We start from the raw sequence: 22,080 nt of genomic DNA on the forward strand, positions 1-22,080 counted from the left end.
GGAAAAAAACAGCCGCAGAGTTTCTCGGTTAAAAGGTACTACCCTTTTATTCGCGGTAGTGGTGAAGCGTGGCTAGCCGGCCACCGGGGTGCTTGGCACGGGAGATTCGACCACGAGACGATCCAGGAAGGCGAAAAGAGGGCAAACTGGTTAACCCCACCAGCTCAAAGGAAGAAGACTCTCCAGGATGAAGATCTACTCTGTCGCCGGGAAGTGGTGAGGCGGTTCAGCAGGGCTCCACCGGTGGTGTCGTCGTTGCAGGTCGGCTCAGCTTCTTCCTCTTCAGATTCTTTAGGTCCTGTGGCGACTTCTGAAGTTCCAGTCGGTTTATAGTCATAATATCGAAAAAATAATGTTGAATTCAAAAATGTCAAACACATACATATAATAGAAAAAGTCATTAATTCGAAAATAAAATGTCGAAAAAAAATCGAAAAACCAATGTTAAAATAACTATGTAAAATGTCACACATACTAACGTTTTTTTATTGGGGGGGGTCCCCCCCCCCCCAAACTCCCCATCCCAAACCCCTACCCCAAACCTCCACTCCTCCCCATCCCCCCCAACACCCCCCATGGATATACCTTTCATTTTTTTAAAAAAAAGTATTTAATAAAACATTAATTAAATAATTAATTATTAAAAAACCCCATCCCAAACCCCTACCCCAACCCCCCCCCTCCTCCCCATCCCCCCCACCCACCATGGATATACCTTTAACCATATAAAAAAATTATGTTTTATAAACTATAATTAATTATTTATTTAAACATTAATTCGAAAAAAATCAACATTTTTGTAATTCGACATTTTGACTTTCGACATTATTGTATTCGACATTATGACTGGACACCGTTCCAGTCCCCAAAGCCCTGCTTTTATGCAGAAAACCCCCATTCACCAGTCCTAGCCGTCACCGGGCGGCTCACCACTGGGCCAATCACACAAGAGTGCGACTTGAGTTGCTGACGCAACTCAGTCCAGGGTGCCTAATTCACCCCCCCCCCCGCCACCCACTCCCCCCACACACATCCTGTAGACCCAGACAGAGTGGCACCACTTTTGGAGGCTTCTGTGCCGAAGCCCGCCAAAAGTGGAACAAAGGGCTCGACTTGGGTTGGAGTTAGAGGCGAACACAACCGCCATTTTAAAACCGAGTCCTGGCAACAAGACCCAACCGGGGAATAAATATTAAATAAATAACCCGGCGGTATCTTTAACATTGCACCAAAAAAGTGGTGCGTTTAAAATGAATGGGAAAATCCCATAGGAAATATTCCGGTGGAATATTTCGCGTGGTAACCACTGCCACCAGCCAGAAACTCGACGAGGGGGGGACTGTACAGTGCCCCCTCGAAAAACAGACCCAGGGGCAATCTAATTACCCCTACCAGTACTTCCACAATATGATGGTTTGTACTGGTTCTGTAAAACTAGTAAAGTCAATGGTGACTTTACATGCCCTGGGAGACAGTAGTCAGTCTCAGGGTATGGAGTCTGCTTGGGGGTCACTATGACATCCCTATGTTACTGCACTGAGGGTGCTGTGTAACAAACATCACAACAACACATGAAGCCCTAGGGAGTAAAAGACCCCATAGCCCATAAAACACATTACAAAGTCAAAGGACATTCTCAAATCATGCCTAAGAGTGGGAGAAAAAGAGTCTCACTCTTAGCAGGAGAAAAAAAGAAACCCCAAAAATCCAGCAAAGCTGCTGGGGGACTCACTAGGTTTGGGAAATTAGCCTATACAGAGAATTCTCCCTAACAGGCAAGCAACATTTTCGGGTGCTTTGAGCAACTTGTTGCTCCCGAGCTATATGTTGGGGAGCAGTGCTCTAGGGTGTTTACTTGAAAGCTGGTCTGGTTTGAGTGGAAACGCATGAAAAACCAGATTAATCTTATAAGTGTAGAGGACCGGGCAAGCGTGATAGTTATATGATTGATGTTGGATTTGCCGGAGAGAAGAACAGTGTACTTTGGCTTCAACTTATCGGGGTAGAAGGCACTTGTAAAAGTTGGTAGCTAAACAGATTCTTGCATTTGGAGCAGCACAGACTAAGGCAGGTCGAATTATGCTGGCTTTTACTGGTGGCATTGTGGGCTTGGGAAATGTCTGTTTTTAGCCGTCAGGAAATCTTTTTGGATTGTTCTAAACCACGGGTCCCTAACCTTTTGTGGGCAAAGAGCAACATGTGCTTAGGAAATGAAATGGCGATTAAAATCCATACCTCAAAAGAACATATTGGCTTTCAGGTGGTGGCAAAATTATTGCAACCCAACTTATAACTGTAATAAACTTTAAAGTACAAATAGAACATGTTAATAGGGAGCAATTAACCATAATCTCGTCCAGGTGCAAATCTAGTCTGACTTTGCCATCGTTGTTTGCTTAATTTGAGATTGTTGACGTTTACAAGGGATGCTTGGGAATATAAATGGCAAATGGAGCATTTGTACGTGCATAAAACCATTAATATTGGCAAAAAGGCAGGATTTAACGAATCTTACCGGGCCTTTGTGGTCATTTCCCAAGTAATATTTCAGAAACAAAACACCAATGAGTGCATTTGTAAGAACATTAGTGCAGTGACATTGGTCAGACATTAGAGCATAGATTCACTGTATAGAACAGCTTACGTTTTCTACCTTTTTTGATTGTTGTTGAAATGTGTTAGCATTTTAATTAGAAAGTTAGACTTGAATGACATGGTTTGCACATTACTAAATCATGGGAAATTTGGTATGCGTTTCACTTATTTTGCTACTCTGGCATTGGGATCTATCAGAATATGGCCATTTTTATTTTTGTGGTAGGGTAGGCGGAGGAGGCGGACAAGGAGGCATAGTTTTAACACTGCTTTATAAAATAAAGAAAAGCGCATTAGAATCCCTACTTCTAAGAGGAGTGCTATAAGATAACAAAAGCTGCTAGTCCGGAAGTCTCAACAAACGAAGTCTGTTTTTCCGTCCCTAGCCTAACACTACTCTGCTTTATGAATGGAAAGAAGGATCCTTAACAACGGCTTAGTTGAGGGTTACTTAAAAGTAGTGGTTGGCTGGTTTCTGACCTTCCTTCCAAGTTCAGAGAGACTTTTGTGTCTTAAATATTTTTTTTTAAATCTTCGAAAGAAAAAGAACTCTCAAAGTTCCTGTTGTGTTCAAAACAATGTCCTTATCCAGCAATCAGATTGTTTCCCTTCTGCAGGGATATGCAGATTTACACCATGAGTCTCGGTACTCCCAAGTCCAAGAATAATCGTTCATGGGCCTCCTGGGCTCTCACGCCTGACATCCTCTGAAAGACACCGGCTTTCCTTGGTCTGGTTCACTGTTTCTTTACCTTCCAGTGGTTTGATGCTTTCCTTAGCCCCGGTGGGCTCTGGGCGGCTCTGCCTGGATTAGTTTGGTTTTGATCACACCGTCCTGGGGTAGGCTCTCCAATGGGCCCTTGTGGTCTCTGGGCTTCTCTAGCCCTTTCAATGATGTTGCTTCAAGATGTCCTGCTGGGAGCCTTGGCATCTGTGTTCCAGGACGCCAGTACCTCTCGCCTTTGGTGGTGGTGCTTTCTGCCTCAGCGGCCCCATTCTGGCATAAGGTTTGCCTTCATGGAAGCTACTGCGTTCTCTGCACTATCTCTGGATTTCTTCCACCACATTGTCGTCTTTGTACTTTGCTCCTACTTTGCGCAGCTACGCAAGTTCCTACCCCCCCACCGCGCGTTCCTCATTCTATGGGGGATGTTCTGCTCTCCTCTGGATGTTCGGCGGGCTTTAAATTGCTCCCTGGAACGGAAGAAGAAACTTGATTGGTGTTGGATTTCACAAGAAGGTGACGAAAGATACTTGGCAGAAATCAATCATTCCACATTAAAGTGACCCTGCACATAATTGCCCTGCTCGCTTCCCAGGTAACCAATGAACATGTAAGACACATGGGAAAGGGAAGGTGGGGTGCTGGGTGTTATACTCCTTTAAGCACTACTTGTACTGGGGGGGAGACGAAGGGGTCACCCCCATTGGGGTCCCGCTTGATCTGTCCCCTAGGGAGAGTGTTGTGTAGATAGTTCAGCGGGTGGAGCGCTCACTGCTGCGATCTGAGCGTGATCTGCAGGTCGCAGGATGGGATCCCGGCAAGGCCAACTCAGCCTTTCATCCTTCCGAGGTCGATACATGAGTACCAATTTCGGTTGGGTGATAGTGTATGTAAATATGTGCTCTGTAAAGCGCTTTGGATGAAGGCGCTCTATAAATAACGTATTATATTATCTCCCTAGTTCCAAAGTGGGCGACTCCCCCTTGGGGAGAAAGGACACATTCTTTTGGATTGGTCACAGTATACATGACGATATCAAAGACTTTGCCTTTACAAAATAGGCATACGTCAATGATTTTATGATGGGCAGTTGAGCATGAAAGCCACTTATTTGTCAATTCACTATCCGGCTGTGCAAAAAAACAAAAGCAGTCAATTACTGAACAGGACATACCTTATATTGCCCATTAATAAGTGCACCATCTATAACCAATAATGTGAATGGTGGATACAAATGCAAACATTGCATGCACAAGGAAAGGCCATTGCTTTTTGATCCTGACCTGGGGGTGGAGATGTGAGGGAGGATCACCTTGGTGGATAGTCCTTGGGGAGTGTGGTGAGGATGTCTTTAGGCAAGGCATGGAATCCCCCCTTTTCCTTGTTATAATAAATCCTGCCCTCCCCCCTACCTTCATAGGCTGTTTCCTTTTATCTTATTTCCCCTCAGTCACACTACTCTAGAACTGAGACGAAGAAGACGCGATTAGGAGCTGTACACACTAACTTTCAGTTACACTACTCTGGAATTGAGACAAGGAAGCGGCCTCGAAATTATTGCGAGGGTCGGGCATGTCCAAAGAACATAAGTAATTGTAGTCAGCCAATTGAACTTAAGGGCTTGCACCTGCAACCTGTTAACAGGTCCCAGGTTTATACAAGGTGGCGCCGCCAGCAAAGAAGACAAAACCAGCAGGAGAGAAGCCGATCTGAGGGTGACTGGCCTGAGAGGGCAGAATTCCTGTCCAGATGGAGACTGCCGAAGAGGGTCCTGCCAGGACGCCGGCTACTGCCAAGGAGAGACTGACGCCGGGGCCTGAGCGGGCTGTTAGAGGGTCAAAGCTGACGGTCTCCTCTGCATGGTGCCCACAGCCAGAGCTGTGAGGCACGGAAGACTCCCAAGTGCTGCAGGCCACCGGTAGCATCCGCGAGTGATGAGCAGAGCTACCGGCAACGCACAGTCAGATTTGCAGATGGCGAGCGCTGCTCGCAGAGCACCAGCGAAGTGTGTGCAGAGCCTAGAATGAAGAGGAAGAACACCCGAAGGAGACGCCAAGGACCAGTGAGTAAATCAAAGGGAACACTCATACCGGGGGTGCTCCTGGGGCTACCACTCGGAATTTGTCAATGCCGGCTGAACTGAAATGTGTGTAATTGATAGCAAACCGAAAGTGAGGTTTTTTTTCTAACATTACAAGCAAATGCTGAACTTTAAGCAAAGAAATTGAATATAAAGCAAGCATCATTGAATACAGAACTAAAGGAAGGCTTTGATGAGCCTACGAATGAAATGAGAGCATGTGGGGAAACGCACATAATGAAGGTTAAGATGGATTCCTAAACTCTGACCTGCTGGGCAGAGGTTTCTTAGGCCACCCTAGTTTAGTGAAACGGGGTAACCTTCTGGCCAACCAGACCAATCTGGGTAGCTTGGCAGGCGGTCAAGACTAAGTCTCAGGAAGGGTGAGAATGATTGGAAGCCCACAAGTGTATATCAAAAATAACTATACATATATTGTCGGCTGGACCAATTGACACAAGTAAACTTCAGTTTATATAAAAACAGTTGCCACACAATTCCTATACTAAGTAATATATATTATGAGACGGGACGTGCCTTTACTATGAACTGTTGTCAAATAATCATTCTTTCTTCCCATGTCCTCACGAAATCCCAAACGTTGTTTCTTTCCTTGGGTCTCAATTTTTGTCCAACTATGAGTTTTGACTATGTACAAGCATGCATCGATCTTGACAAATTCTAACGTAAAATTAAACTCGAGAGGTTTTTTGCTACTAATTCTACTATTGTGAAACATCCAACATCAAGTACTGGTGGTACTGATCTTCTTATTTCAGACATTCCATCGTTCATGGATGTTACATGCCTCGATGATGACAAATTTGTACCAGCCAATTTTTGACTTTCTTGATTTTGAGATCAATCCTAATTGGGATATACGCACTAAATTTAAGACCAAATCAAGATTTAACCTGCAATTTCCAGGGGGTTTAGGGGGGCTGCATTGAGGCATTCCATGACCTCTGTGTGTGATTTAAGAGGTTTGCGGCAAAAAACTAGTATCACCAATCAGAATCTTACTCTTGCACAACGCTCGGCTATTCGAGAACTTCAACAACTATCCGATATTGTCATTAAACCAGCCGACAAAGGCTCCAACATTGTGATCCAAGACAGAACAAAGTATGTTGTTGAAGCTAATCGGCAATTACGTGACCATCTATGTTACACTGAGCTTTCCAAAGATCCTTTTCCAGAAATAAAAGCAGAACTTACTGATCTCTGTACTAAGTGGGCGAATGACGATCTATTAGAGGTTGATTTGATTAAATTCCTCATCCCTGCATGCTATACAATACCTACTATGTACTTTCTTCCCAAAACGCACACATCACTTGCATATCTCCCCGGTAGGCCTATTGTTACCTTATGTGGCTTACTATTGGAACATCTGGCTCACTTTATTGATGAAACACTTTTTCCATTTGTGTCAGTGTTGCCATCCTACCTGAGCGATACTAAGGATTTTCTACAACATATCACCAATACACCTTGGGAAGAGGGTCTGATTCTGGCTACACTTGATGTGGTTTCTTTATACACCTCTATTGACCACACTGTCAGAATTAATGCATGTAAATACTATCTTGACACCCGCTCACTTAATTATCTTGGACATAGCTCTATGATTTTGGAGATGCTTTTGTTCTGTCTAAGTAACAGTCTTTTTATTTGAGGGGTCTTTCTTTCATCAAGTTAAGGGGACTGCCATGGGCAGTACTTTTGCCCTGTTCTATGCCAATCTCACTATGGGGTGGTGGGAGGCTACATTTCTGTCTGATCTACTTTCGTCTTGTTTTCCAACACAGATTATTTCTTGGTGGCGGTACATTGATGACGTTTTTATTATTTGGAAGGGCACCGAGAGTGATTGGCTATCATTTATTTAGAGTATTAACATCAACAAGGCCAACCTTAGCTTTACGGAATGCCATAGTCGTACTGAAATTGACTATCTGGATGTCATCGTCGTGCTTGATAGCTCGGGTATACATACGGCTCTCCACAAGAAACCTAACACTGGTTTGCCCCTTCATGCCAACAGCTGTCACCCTCCCTCATGTAAAAAATCTATTCCGTATGGCAAGTTCATCCATTTTCGATGGAATTGTACTACTATGGCGTGGTTTGATCACCACTGTGCACTGGCAGCTGTTGACTTTGTGAAACAAGGGTATGACAAGAGAACCATTGAAATGGCCTATATCGAGGCACGTGGAATGTCTAGAGACAAACTGCTATGATACCAACTCTGCTAAACCGATCACTAATGATGAACCCAGACTGATTTCATTTGATACTGCCTCGAATAACATTTGTAAATTGTTGCGGAACATTGGCGTGTCCTCACTTTAGACAATGATCTTAGACCTACATTGTCTAAACGTCCTACTGTGACAAATAAACGGGTCCCCTCTTTGAGACCAACTTGTTTCCAGTTTTTTGGCACCAGTAGAAAAAAATCTGCGTGCTATGACCTGGCTCTCCGCATCTCCTATGGGGTTTACTAAATGTATGAAATGCAAAGCTTGTGCACATGCCATTGTGCTGAAGTCATTTGTACACCCAGTCACCAAAATCCATCACAAGATAAAATTTTCCATCAACTGTGACACTACTTTTGTGGTGTACATTCTCTCGTGCCCCTGTATGAAATGGTACATTGGGAGTACCACATGTAAACTCAAATTGAGAATTCTTCAACATCTCATAGCCATCAAGAATTCTGATCCTGCGTACCCCATGGCCAAACACTTTAAACAGGAACATGAGAACAATTTTAATTTCTTAACATTCTTTGCAGTGGTGCATGTGCTGATTCACTCCAGAGGTGGTGACCGCGTCTTGAGACTAAGACAACTGGAAACCAGATTTATCTTGGACTGATACCAAGCATCCAAAGGGGCACAATGTGGATGAGGAACTGTATACATTTTTGGGCACTTAGTGTATCCTCCCCTGTGTTTCTCTTTAATCCTGATTTTTGATTTTTGTTCCTTTTTTCTCTCATTTTTGTATGAATATGTCTACTTATGACTTTCATTTTGTTCCTTAATGGGTTCTTTCAGCCTCGGGTTTGATTGTTTTATTTTTTCACTTTTTTCATATTAACTTTTCACTATTGATTAGGCTGTCTATTTTCGTTACCTGTAGGGGAGGGGTATCAATCTTGCTCCACATATACAGGGTTTTCCTACCTCTGTGGCCTTTGCCTTCTGTCTTTTACGATCTGTCTCTTGGTGGTCTACTCTGCCTGTTGTATTCTATGGACTTTACATTTGTTCTACGTATTTTACTTTGACATCTGTATTGTGATGTTCTTACATAATTATAAGGTGGTTATAATTTCCATATGGACATTTTATCTTCAGGAATGTTCCAGTTGCTTTGCACTTGCACTTTATTTTGGCTCTGATAATCTGAGGAATTGATGATATATGCATCTGATTTGTGGAACATTTCCTGTACTTGCATTATGTATCACACACTATTAGCCCTATTCCGGTCTTAAAATTAATTATCTTGGCTGGTTTTTACAGTGAATTGAATCTAGGCATTGTTATATTGAGGTGCACATTAGTTTTTACTATGACTTGTGCGGGTTTGTATAATCTTACAACTTTGTTTGCAATTTAGGATGTAGATTGAAGATTTGTATATATAGGACTTATTATATCTGGAATGTCCTGATTTCAGATATGGTTGCTTTTTTATTGTGACTCCGTTTTTTTGGGGTTTTATTTGCATTGCCCTTAATGGCGGTGATTTCACCTCCATTCATGCACTCGCACTTTAACTGTGTGCATATTTACTGCATTGACCCTAATGCCGGTGTTCTCACCTCCATTCTTGCACTAGTACTTTAGTCCCTTGTACCCTCTTTGCACCTCATATGCCCTTTCCACTGCTGCATATAGTTTTGCCTTTTTTCATCATTTGAGATTCTTTCATTATAATCCTGTTTTATTTTGTAGAATTCATTTTCTTACTATGTGTATGTCAATTTGACATCTGGGGATTATTGTGCCACAATTTGTTTTCTATCTACATTAATATGTTTATATGGTACCTTTTATGTATGTTGACTTCAATGTTCTATGAATTTATTTGATGCCATTCCTATATACTTTCGTAGTAATATATGTGCACTATGTGCTTATTTTATGGCGTCGTCCCATGACTGATGTCTATATAGGTTTGATTGCAGCCTTCTATGTATATTCATGTTTATGACTCTCTTCCATCATGACCGCCGTTGTTTCTCCCTATTGCTTTGACACCTACAGGATTGACTGACAGAGTTGTAGGACTGCTATTTTTTGTAGATACTAATACCAGCTTACCTTTTCTCCCCTCGCGTGATCAAGCGCTCGGTGTAGCACGAAAAGTGTTGTGTGCAGGTCGCGTACCCCGGCGTCCTGTGTTGTCTGTGTCTATGTTGCTGCTCGCCATGCTTTATAGGTTTGTACAACTTTTTGAAACATCCGTATTTATTACACGGTGGTTTCTTTTGTCCAATTTTTTTGCAGTTTGGTATTTGCATGTGGCCCACGGGAGTGAGGTTCGCCTTTTTCCTCCTTTTCTGTGTGTGTGTGTGTGTGTATAGATATAGATATATAATACATTATTGATATATTATTTATATATATTCTAATACGAACCCACTAGGAGCCTTAGACAATTCTTCTGAATCATTCCCTAATTTCCGAAGTCCAGCCCTAAGAAGTGGGGAGCCTAGTGTGCAGTGAGTTGTGTGTAAAAATGCACAATCGCGCAGGTTGATCAAAAAGTGGGTCTTGAGGAAGCTGTAGGGAGTCAGGAAGGGGATGGAGGCGATGAAGAATTGGTTCCCACTATTAGAGTAGGGTCTGCCCTTGGCGGCAGAGAAGTTTTCAAAAGGTGAGAATAGCTCAGGATCGCAGGCTAACCCAGCCAAAAGTGAATACCTTTTTTTTTGGGGTATTTGTGCATAAGAGATAAGTTGTGCCAGGGGGCCACCGGTAAGTGATGCAAGTACTCACTAACCCTTGGCACAGACTGGAACACACTTTGCCAGGTTAGTCGGTCGCTAGTAGGTTTGAGTCCTACAGTTTTGCGGCAATCCAGCTCTCGGCGGCTGCGGGGTAGAACGATACTCCTTGATGGGACAGTTGCCTTTTCTCGGCTTCCGAAGGAAGAAAATACCAGTGCATCAGGCTTCAGGGCACAGGAGGGCAGGTCAGCAAGGCACCTACAGTGACCATCACCAAAGGTAGTGACGTGGGAATCACAGATGTGTGCAGTGTTAATTCTTGACCCAGAGGAGCTAGTCCTATGGAATTTGGTGGTTGAGGGCACGGGACAGCAAGCAAGCGATGTCCCCAGTCTCTAGTGTCAACTCGAGACTTCTGAGGAATATCCTGAGGTGGAGCTGGACAGTTCACTGGATGGCCCAGTACACTTCTGAAAGGGCTCCTTCGGTGGGTAAGCAGGGGACGCGAATAGTAGTTCCACTACTCCAAAGGGGCGAAGCGCCCTTGCCAGGCGTCTTGATCGATCTTGATCGATGAAGAAAACAAGGGTTCGACGGGATAGCAGAGGGCGAAGGGTGCCGTACCTTCAATGCGTCTCTGGCGGTTTCACAAGTCTGTTTCTTTGGTGCAGGATACTTGGCCCCTTCTGTAGTTCAGGGAGAACTTGGGCGATTAATCTGAATTGGATGCAGAGCCCCTTCTCTTATCCAAGATTGGCTTCGCGTCAAAATCGAGGACTTCCAATTGAAGATCTGCTCTCATGCAGGCATGCCAGTCGTGGACCAATCGGGCCCACAGTGGTCCCAGTCATTCAGGCACTCCAGACATCCTGGCACCAGTAGTGTGGATTGGAACCAGACCGTCCGAACCCGCTTCCTGGGCACACACATGTGACATGCAGAAGCCTGCCAAAGTGATCAGTTTTTGCATGAGGCTGCATGACCAAATAAGGAAACCTGGGGTTACTTGACCTGGGGGAAAGGCAAGGGACAAAATGGCCATGGGACAGAACAAAAGTGCTCGGCCATTTTCAGACCTGGCCACAGTCTTGAAACAAACGCGTTAAATACTATGTGATCCCGTAAAAAGAAGTAAAAACACTTCTAAAAGTAACTGCTGGCACCAGTTTGTCTCATGCACACTTGTACAATCACCAAAAAATCCTTCGAGGGTGTTTAGGGCCATAACACAAAAAGGGCATCAGCGCACGGTACTGGAAGGTACATTGTGCACTGTTAAAAAGTTACCAAGAAATGGCAACATAGTCGAAGACGAGGGGAAACATTGTTACTAGTACTGACAGTCAGAAGGACGTGTCGGTTTCCCCATAACCAGTGAGCAAAAGGCCAGAGGAGCGCAGCTGAAGGCTGTGCTCCACTGGCGAAAGTCAGGATTGGATAGCCAAACAAAAGCAGTTTGAGGGGGAGTCCATAAATGGAGGGAAAATTACACATTGATGAAATATTTCCTAACAATGAACACTTAAAGACAAAGGACGAATCTTTCTAAATAAAAAGAAAAGAAACTGATGAGCACTTATGATGATTGTGAAAGTTTAGGCTTGCATCAATTTGTTCTCTCCTAGTCGCTAGCCAGGGATAATTGATGCTTTCCAAGTTAGAAATGGTGTGCTGTGTGCATGTAGGGAATTGAGGGTTGTGGTAAGTCGGAAGGAGTCTGACAAAAGGGTGGCATTTATCATACAAAGGAGAAAATGAACCCAACTATTCCCTATCATTAGAGGGTTTGCCCTACCAAAATGAATAAAACTGGTACCCGTCATCAGAGTGGTTGTCAAACTAAAGACTCCATCCTCTGTCCAACTCTGTTCTATTCTGACCCTACCACTAATCATGAAGGTTTTAACAAACAGAAATAACGCCAGGAGAATGACTTCCTTCTCCTGGTTAAAGAGGACCAGCCTCTGAGCTGCTTTCTAACAGTCCTGTGAAAAAGTTCTTAAGAGGAGTGGGTCTGGAGGGTAGGGGAAACGGGAGAATGACTCCCTTTACCTGGTCAAACTGTGTGCTGTAGAGGCTTTCAATACAGTCTCTGGTAACCGCCTTTAAAAGTCCTTGTAGTTCCTTGAAGGGACTTTCCTTGGTTTGCCCATTGTCCAAAATGTCTTCATTTTTAACACAATGTAAACTACCAGGCTTCCCTGGTCTTCTCCATGAGTAATAAACAAGGGAGGTCACTCCCAGTGTCTTTTGGTTTCTTCTACTCTTCTTAACCACACTATTGTTAGATCACTTTTGTAACTTCTTTGATTCTGAATGTCTCCCTTCTGGTTACTGTCATGAGGGAGATTACTCCTGAGGCACTCTGCACTTTTGAGTTTTTTCTTTCGATTATTCTGATGAGGAAGATTACTCTTGATGCCTTTCTCACTCTTGTTAATTTTGGCACTGTTACTGCGACGATGGAGATTACTCTGGTGCACTCTTCACCATTTCCCAAGCCCCTTCTGGGTCTACCATAGCTCCTGTTACCTCTGTTTGCTGGGGCTACGTCGCCGGTTCTTCCTGGGGTGTTGGGTTGGCTCGTTCCCATTGGCTGCTTACCGCAACTCACTCTTCGCTCCCTGCTATGGCTCTGCAGGATCCCCGGCCTCTTGGTATTGGGGTCGTTGAAGGACCACTCAGCCTATCCCACCCTGAGGTCACACCACCATCGGCCTTTCTCCAGCCTCTGCTAATGTTGGGCTTTAGAGGATTCCTCTGACCTTTCTACAGCATTCTTTCGACTGAGGACTTGCTCACTCTTCAGAATTCTTCATTCCTAGGTTTGAATGTCCTAGGGCTGACAGGCTTCATGTTGGCTTCCCCTTTCAAAGAGTACTGCCTTGCTTCTCATGTCCTGTAGCTGGGCTGTCCCCAGCAGAGTGCCACAGTCTTTCCTTTGTGTCTCTGAAGTACTCGCCTCCTGTGGGCCACCTCTTCCAAGTACTGTCTAGAGCTGCAAAAGGAGTAGTTTGCATAACTCATTCAGTCTTCTTCCTTTTTAGGAGATTACTCAATATTACTTTGTATGTTCGTTTCATTCTTCCATCTTGATTTAGTCAAATCTTACAGAAGGAAAGGAGGGAGTATTGCAATAACACAGTGGTTTTCTCAGATTGGATCTTGGAAGGCCTTGAGGATTGTATGGTCTCAAAGGTAAGGGTGGGGGGGGGAGGGGGGAGTTCCATCACGGAATGCAAATCGTACTTGCCTCTCGTCTTTCCCTGTGAGGTCCCGCATTCTGCCACCCCCAGAAAGGGATTGTTGCGTAGCAGCCTCACCTCCCTAGCCTCACAGGGAAAGTGACGAGATCCCGTGTGTGTGTGGCTTTTTATGCATTTCTGGTAGCTTGCAAATTGAAACTTCTACCTCTCCTCCCGCATAAGTGTTACCATCATATTCAGGAAGATACTGTATGGAATATGTCGTACTAACTTGCCAAGGGCAAGTGGGGATTGGTAATAATGAGGACCTATTGGATGTGCTCGGTTTGAGCAGATATGGAACAACTGTTAGAAGGGTTTTTCAGAACCGTTATTGGTGTAGGGTTCTCGGAAGCCAATCTAGTTTACCTGCAAAGCTTAACCCTGTCTAACTGAAACTGAGCATCAAGATTTGGATTAAGGGACCAGGGAACTTGGTATTAAGTGCAGTTGATCTGCACAAGGGGTTATCCAGCAATTGATTGTCCACACTGCCAAGTATCAAAAATATACGTATTTATTAATATAGTCCCCAAAATGTGCACTTTCCACTAGCCATTGGCTAGTGATAAATGATTGGCGAGTAAGAAATTATATGCTGTGTGCATGTAGAGAACTGACTGGGTGTGACATTTATTGCCTGGCTAGTAACTTGCATCTTTACACCCTTTATTATCTAAGATGCATTAAGATAGAAAATAACACAGGAAGTAAAACGATCTATACCTTGTATAATCCCAAAATTGGCGTTACGAGGCTTCAGTGTGTGGGGGATGGGAAACATTAGACTTTATCAACCTTCTAAAAATTAAAAGGATGACCAATACTTTAGAAATAAACTCATGCAGGCCAAACGTATACTGGAAACACTTGTTCATCAAGACTTCAAAGTCTGCAACCAATTTCTTGTTTTAAATATATTTTTGAGTTTTCTTCAACGTAAAAGTACACGGGCAAGCTAAACGCATTCAAACAATCTGTAGCATTTCACCACCCCCCCCACCCCCCAAACCTACCTGCATTGTGAATATTTCCCAAATAGCTAAAAGTTCACTGAAACCGAAGTGATCTTCCATTTTACATTATGTTCAGAATTCGTACGTTTTGTGGACCGCATTGTTGCATAAATTCTCCTAAGATATTCCAACATTTCTTCCGAGTCTTCCCTGAATTTATTTGCTTCTCCATGTATCCTATATGCAAGCCATTCAAATGCCAATATCTCCCACAGTTTATGTAGCCATTCTACTGTCGTAGGGGGATTTGCCTGTTTACATTTTCTGGCTAACGCAAGCCAGACGGATATCAATAGCACCATCGGGGCTCTCTTCTGAGGTTTTGAGGTTTGTAGGGAATCTGGGTCCAAAATTCCACAGAGCCACTCCCTTGAAGTGAGTATATGCAGGCCAGGCGCAATTTGCAGAATCTGATATCTAATGTCCCCCCAAAACCCCTGAATCTTTGGGCAGTCCCACCAAATGTGTCTCCCAATCTCCCCTTCCAGAACACCCCCTCCAACAGTGTTGGGACTTGGTCTTATACATTTTATGGAGTTTTTCCGGTGTGTAGTGCCATTGCGGCAGGATCCTGTACCAGGCCTCTCTAACTTGGTTTGTTCTCGTTCATTTTGGGATATTTCTCCATAAAGCTTCCCAATACTCTCTCGGGAATGTCCTCCCCCAGGGTGCTCTCCCATCTGGTTTGATATGCCCAGAGCTGTTGGGGCTCTGACTCCTGTAGTATCGAGTAGAATTTTGACACCATCTGTTTCTCAGATTGTGTAGTTATAAAGGTTTCAAACAAGGTTAGCTGGCTCTTTCCTGCATGTCTTATTTCAAGTTGCATCAACCAATGTCGTAGTTGAATGTATTTGAATTTATCAACCTCTCTCAAGCCCATTTGCTGCTTGCATTCCTCGAATGTCGCCATTTCTTTCTGCCAAACCATATCTCCCAGCTTCCTACATCCAGTTTCATTCCATTGTTTAAACTTTCCCAGCTCCATCCCGGGATGGAATTGTGGCTTCTGATAGAGTAGTGAATGGAGCTGGGCATGTAGATGGGCACCCCTGCCCCAGCAAGTGTTCCCATAACTCACAGGTGGTCTTTAGTACCATAGTGAGTCTCGCAGACAAGTCTCCCCTTTTCCTGTAGCCACAGTAACCCTTCCAGGGGAGTCCCTGCCACTGCTCTATCCATCCTAGCCCATATTTTGTTTCAATTACCAGTAAACCATTCCCATAATATTTGTGGAGATTTGGTCGTCTCCTCCTACCCCCTCCCATTGTGTCTCTATGCCATCATGTTATCTAGAGAGATTCTTGGGCGTTTATGCTGCCATATACATTTTGATATCAGTTTATTTGCAGTCGTCTTGAACAAGACCTGGGGAACTGGGATCTGAAGGGCCAAAAACAGGTAATTCGCCATCTTAACTGCGGTTATTCGTCCTAGCCACGATATTCTAAGCGGGGTCCATCTTTTAAGATTTTCCCGTAGCTGATTTAGCACCCCTCTGTAGTTGCCTTCATATAGTTGAGCCACTTTGGCCGTCAATTTTACCCCTAAATATAATATACTGCTGCTTCAGTCACGCTTTATTTACTCATACAGAATCCACTGTGATCCAAAATCTTTCAATATGATTGGATTTGCAAATAAACCAAATGTTGAACATGTAAAGATTTTGATGTACTTTTATTTGGAGATATCGCATGATGGCAGATTATTTGATGCCATGTCCTTCACCATATATTCGTAGACCATATATGCGATTCAGATTTAATCTGTGGCACACAAATGTGTTAGCCAGGAGAAGACAAATATCACAAGAGCAAAACTATTGTCGCTTTTGCACAAATGTATTAGAGCAAGAGACCCTGCAACACATCATTGTGGTTTGTCCCATGTTGGACATGAAATGACAAATTTATTAAAAACAATTATTTGCCATAAATTGTCCAATAGATTCTGATAAAATCTGGCAGATTCTTTTTCTAGCACCAAATTAGCGTTCAGAGTGGCAATAGTCTGTTTTTTTTACTCAATCCTTCCGCAGGTTGAAAACAAGCCAAGTAAGAAGATGGATGATATATCCAATTTAAAAATAAGTGTCTTGAGTACCGTTTGTAGACTGTGTCGAGACAGAAGATAATGGTGTTATTTATCTCTTTTGCTTGCATAGTTCTGCAAGTTTTATTAAGTATTAATATTTCTTTTATATATATTGTAACAAATTAACACTGTTCAAAGACATGGCTTGAGATGTAAATAATTGAGAAGTGAACAATGGTATTGTAAATAATTGTTTTATATGATTGATATTTGAAAGGTTGATTATCAGCTAACTAAATAAAAAAAGAAAAATATATATACTTTTTAAAGGGGGGGAGGGAGTATTTTTAATTTTTTTTTATTGCCTATCCGATAGACCGAGACTCAATAATTCAGATTTCGACATATTTACTTTAAGGCCCGACAGTTTCTCCATGTCTAACTGATTATTAATGCCGGTATCGAACACTCAGGTTCTACCAGGGCCATCAGCATGTCATCCGCGTACGCCGCAGTCTTGTGTTCCTCTCCTCCAAAGAGAAATGGTTCCAAATAAATTGCGTAAAGCAGGGGAGACAAGGGACATCCCTGCCTGGTGCCTTTCATTTTGTATGCTCCTGGAAAGTTGAGTTTATGGCTAGGCACATTGAGGGATTGTTAGAATTATTTCTTACCATTTGTGTGCAATTATGACCAAACCCCTGTATGCTCCATTGTAGTGAATAGAAAGGGACATTCCACACGGTCAAAAGCTTTTTCAGCATCCAAGGAAAGCGAACACTGCCAGGATCTGTTGGATTGCCACTTTTCTATTAGATGTAGTATTCTCCTCGTGTTGTCCCATGTCTGACATCCCATTATGAAGCCTGATACGATCTTATCCTATGAAAGAGGGGAGAAGACCCTCCAATCTCGCTGCCAAAATTCCTGTAAAAATGTTAGCATCCATATTGAGCAGAGCTATCAGCCGATATGGTAATGGTATGCTAATGTTTATTTGTAAAGCGCCTATACACAAGGCAAGTGTTTCAAGGCACTCCAGGAGGGAGGAAACAGGGGAGACAAAAAGTCTTTCAGAACCCATGAGTCTCTGAATGATAACCAGTCTGCCCAGGCAGATTAAGTGCATGTAATACACTTAACAGTGTAGATAACCACAAATAGGTCTGAAGATGATTCTGCAGTTTTTCAAAGAGCATAGAGGCGCCACCAGGCAGGGGGGAGGTGAGAGGGGGAAGACGGTCCATCTTTTCCCCGGTCTTCAAGGCATGGTACCAAGTGCTGTAGGGATGAGGCAAGTGCAGGTCCTGAGGCAAGTGCTGGGGTCTGGCAAGGGTGTCGGGGACCAATGAGACTCTGAGGTACTCCCGGCGGCCAGTCGGCATGCTGTGTAGAAAAGGAAGGAGAGAAGGATAGAGCAGCAGAGAGGTTAGCAGAGTAGGGGGAGAGAGAAGGAAGAGGAGAAGAGCAATATGAGCCACATAGATACATTTTATTGGGCTTCCCAAACACTATTACTTTTGCCTCTCCCATCGAAGGTGTAATTCCCTCCCTCCGTCTAAACAACCACGTGGGGATGGAGTGAGTTTTTTACTGAATGTTTTTTAAATGGCGGTCGGGAATCCATCTGGTCCCGGTGCCTTGTTACATGGGAGTGCTTTGATCATTGATTCCACTTCCTCCTCTATGCCTTTGTCCAACATCTCTCTATCTGCATGTGCCAGTTTCGGCATTTCTTAGCCGGTCGAGAAATGTGATTGCTGTCGGATCTGGCTGTTCTGATGTGTATAAATCACTATAAAATGCCTTTGAATGATTCTAGTATCACGCCCGTTTCTGCGGCTATGGTACTGTCTGTTTGCTTTATACCCTGATCTGATCGATTGTGTTGGCCTTTTCAGTTGCCTAGCAATAGTCTATCTGCTCTATTAGCTCTAAGACTGAGCATATATATTTCCACTGTTCCTGTTAGCAGTAATTCCAGTTGACGCCTAATTTCTTTTATTTTCATATAGCCCACCCTTGTCATTTTCTCTGCCAGCTTCTTCTGGGCCACTAACATTTGAGTTTCCAAATCCTTCTCCATTCTATCCAGTATCCTGCTCCTCTGAATTTGAATTGCTATAATTTCCACCGTATCACTACCTTAAAGGTGTCCCAGAGGTTCTCCATTGTGATGCCACGTCCTGGAGTACCTCCCTTGGAAGCGTTCTGGAAAATGACTTGTGCACGTGTGAAAAACAGGTGTAGCCCTTCTCCTCTCCCTTCATTGCTCTCCATAAGTCTTAGGGCATGTTTGCAAAACATTCTTTCAAAGCCTCAGACGGCCCCTGTCCCCAGGTGTTTGTCCCCCACTGCTATCTTTCCCCGGGTCCCAGGCCACGTTAAAGGAATAGTGCGCTCAAACATATTGCTTATTTTGAAGGTTACCGCACAAGTAGGTCCTCCCTTAACCCTGGTAAAAGCTGCATTTGTTACAGGTACCAACCACGTAGCTATTGGCTTGTCCGCTCTGAGGGCTCAGTGCTTGATGAAAGGTGGTGAGACTTTGAGGGAGCTTTGATCTTACCTGACAACTTTGCCCACCCACTCCTTGACATTCTGATGTTTCTCTACTCAGAGTTACATGATGCGCAATGCTGTGCTTTCGCTGATGTCTGAGATGGTGATCCGGGTGCTGAGTGGTGATCAGATGGATGAAGCAGCCAGGCGAACTCGTGACCAGTTCTTAGACTCACTGCAAGATCACATGCATGACGTCCATGCATTTGTCCGCAGCAAGGTGCTGCAGATCCTTTCTAGGGTTGTGCAGGAGAAGGTGAGTTGGTCTACTGTGTCAGCTCTGCTGCAAGGTGAGGATTGTTTAGGGTGCACATGGTGTTCAGTGCAAGGTATTACTTCTAGCCCAGGCTACAAAGCTGTAGTACAGTTTGATCGTAAGTATTGATGTGATTTTATTTTGCTGTTTTAATGTCAGCCTGCATCCTTTTCATCTTGAAGGTTACCAGTTGTTGTACTTTAATTATGTTTGCATTATGGACATGGTATTGTGCAACCATTTAAGAAAGTTAAGAGGTGCAGCCTTTATACTCTGAGAATTGGATTTAATACTGATCCTGAAATGTATTTTACTCCTGTTCTTCTCCCTTTAAAGATCTGTTTCTATGCCCCCTCCAGGCACTCCCTCTCTCACGGTTCCACAATGTAGTCGCTCTGACGGTTGGCCGGCTTCATGACAAGTCTGTGAATGTTTGCAAGAATGCCATCCAACTCCTAGCTACGTTCCTGGCCAACAACCCCTTCACCTGCAAGGTAAGAGCTGGGATTTGTTTTGTGCATGCATGTGAATGGAGCATTTGAAAAACATTTGGGACAGAGACGGTAATGTTGTACATCAACGGTAGGAGTCTTTGGGGACTCTTATCAGATGATGTCTGGACTGTGTTTAGTTAAAGCCTTCATTGCTTTCAACCCCACGCGCAACCAAGTGCTCAATGTGCAGCACTTAATGGTGTGTTAGGAGTAACAGAAAGAAAGAGTTATGCCACCGTATCCTGTGACTTTTGCTTCATGACATTAGGATGCACTTCCTTGCCTGAAATCGAACCAGAGCCCCTTTCCAAATCTCAGGTCTGTCTCTTTGCATTTCTGAAGTGTAGGTGCACGTTCAACCCTGACCTCCTGTAATTTCTCTCCGCTTCAAAGGATTGGAAGTCTTTTATAGAGTATTTTTTTATAGCAGCTTAATTTTTCAGTCATCAGTTTATTTTTGAGGGCAGCCCTACAACAAATGGAACGTTCACCCCTCCTTACTGCTCAAGTTGTCATCCGTATAATACATTGATCCTGTTTTAAAAAAATCAAAGGAGGAAAATCCTGGAGTAAATGTATTTTGTTTAATGTATATCAGTATTCGGGGTGCTCGAGTACTCGAAAGCTGACCGCCGAAAGCGAGCGTCTTAAAACAATTACTACATAGCCTGTATTGATTAGAGATTTGTGACGACCTGAGAAACTACCATAAACTGGTGCCCCTAAAATTCAAAAGCGGCACTTCCAACGATAAATTCAGCCACGGACGGACTGGAGGGAGAACCAACGCTCCGTATCCGGAAACCAACAGCCCGGCCAGTCTGCAACATGGCGCTCGACACGACCATACCATGCGGGGTACTACATTAGATGGAGACCCCTGCTCTGCACCGGCAACTTCTGACGGCCACGACCCGCGGACTAGAAGGATCCGGAGGCTCCTCGCTGGCAAGCTTAATCAAGGCTGCCACATATGCCACAATTCATCCCCAGACTGGGACAACTGCACCATGTGCCCTAAGGACAGGCACAAATGAAGGAAAACATCAGAAGCGCAGGCCCATCTACACCGCTTTCCGGCACCCGATCGCTCTGAGAACACTATGGAGAAGGGGAAAGAGGACTGATAAACGCTGAAGAAGCCAGAGTTTGTGAAGGGACTGGCCCAGAGGTATGGAGAATACAGGGGGAATTGAGACTGGGCGATTGCCTCCAGTAGGACCCAGTGCATAATGGCCACCCCGATACCTGGGCCCAAAGAGCCTCTGACTCTCACCTCCAAATTGCACCCTGCTAACGGCATGCCCTGCATAAGTGGAAACCCATTCCTGCCCTTCATCACAGTGCCCGATCACTACCGCGCAGAGGGAGACCCCTGACAAGGACCAGGGGGCAGAGGAAAAGAAAAAGGGCCTGATCAAGACCCTCACGGGGGCCCAACTTGCGCTCCGATCAATACCGCTGCATAAGCAATTCCCAAACAGCCAGGCACTCTACAGAGACTGTTTAACCTATAGAGGGGCACACAGGTTGGACATGCCCCAAATTATATTAACTGGAAATAAACTGGGCTCCAAAGAACTCATGCAACCTGCGCATACAACACACTTGGCTATTCACTGATCCCTCACCACCAGGGCATGGCAAACGCTGCGTCAGCGGGCAACACTAACCGGGACAGATGCATACGCGACAGAAGTATCACTGTCTAATCTAAAATGGATATCCAGAACCAACACCAAACAATCCTTACAGAAATGAGGATAATGGGTCAAAGAACACAGGAGACAAATGACAGTCCAACCAGACCTATAAGATGTCCAAACGGGCCTAAATGCTCAGGCAGACCGCACCACAGACAATGAACAGGGCATCAGTGCGCTCGAAGACAACACTGAAACAACCTCTACAGAATAATCAGTGAAGTGTAATGCCTGAGCTCCAAAGTTGAGGATCAAGAAAATCGGTCGCTCTGCAACAACCTACGCATCGTTGGCCTACCAGAACAAGTGGAGGGACCAGATCAAGAGGCCTTTATATACACCACTTCAAATGTATTGTGTACTCCCATGTATTCCTTATCATTGATATACGTA

At 44.1% G+C, this 22,080-nt stretch overlaps 1 protein-coding gene across 2 annotated transcripts in view; it reads left to right on the forward strand.

Annotated features, from left to right (window-relative positions):
* Positions 1 to 22,080, forward strand: part of NCAPD2 (non-SMC condensin I complex subunit D2) — a 565,387-nt gene that overhangs the window by 106,221 nt on the left and 437,086 nt on the right. For both annotated transcript variants that reach the window (XM_069650673.1, XM_069650674.1), the window contains exons 10-11: positions 19,293 to 19,490; positions 19,850 to 19,984. In XM_069650673.1, the coding sequence (XP_069506774.1) occupies positions 19,293 to 19,490; positions 19,850 to 19,984 (333 nt within the window). The remainder of the gene's footprint in view (positions 1 to 19,292; positions 19,491 to 19,849; positions 19,985 to 22,080) is intronic.

The sequence above is a fragment of the Ambystoma mexicanum genome, chromosome 3p (assembly GCF_040938575.1).
Source record: "Ambystoma mexicanum isolate Mex_15411 chromosome 3p, UKY_AmexF1_1, whole genome shotgun sequence".
Taxonomy (NCBI): Eukaryota; Metazoa; Chordata; class Amphibia; order Caudata; family Ambystomatidae; genus Ambystoma; species Ambystoma mexicanum.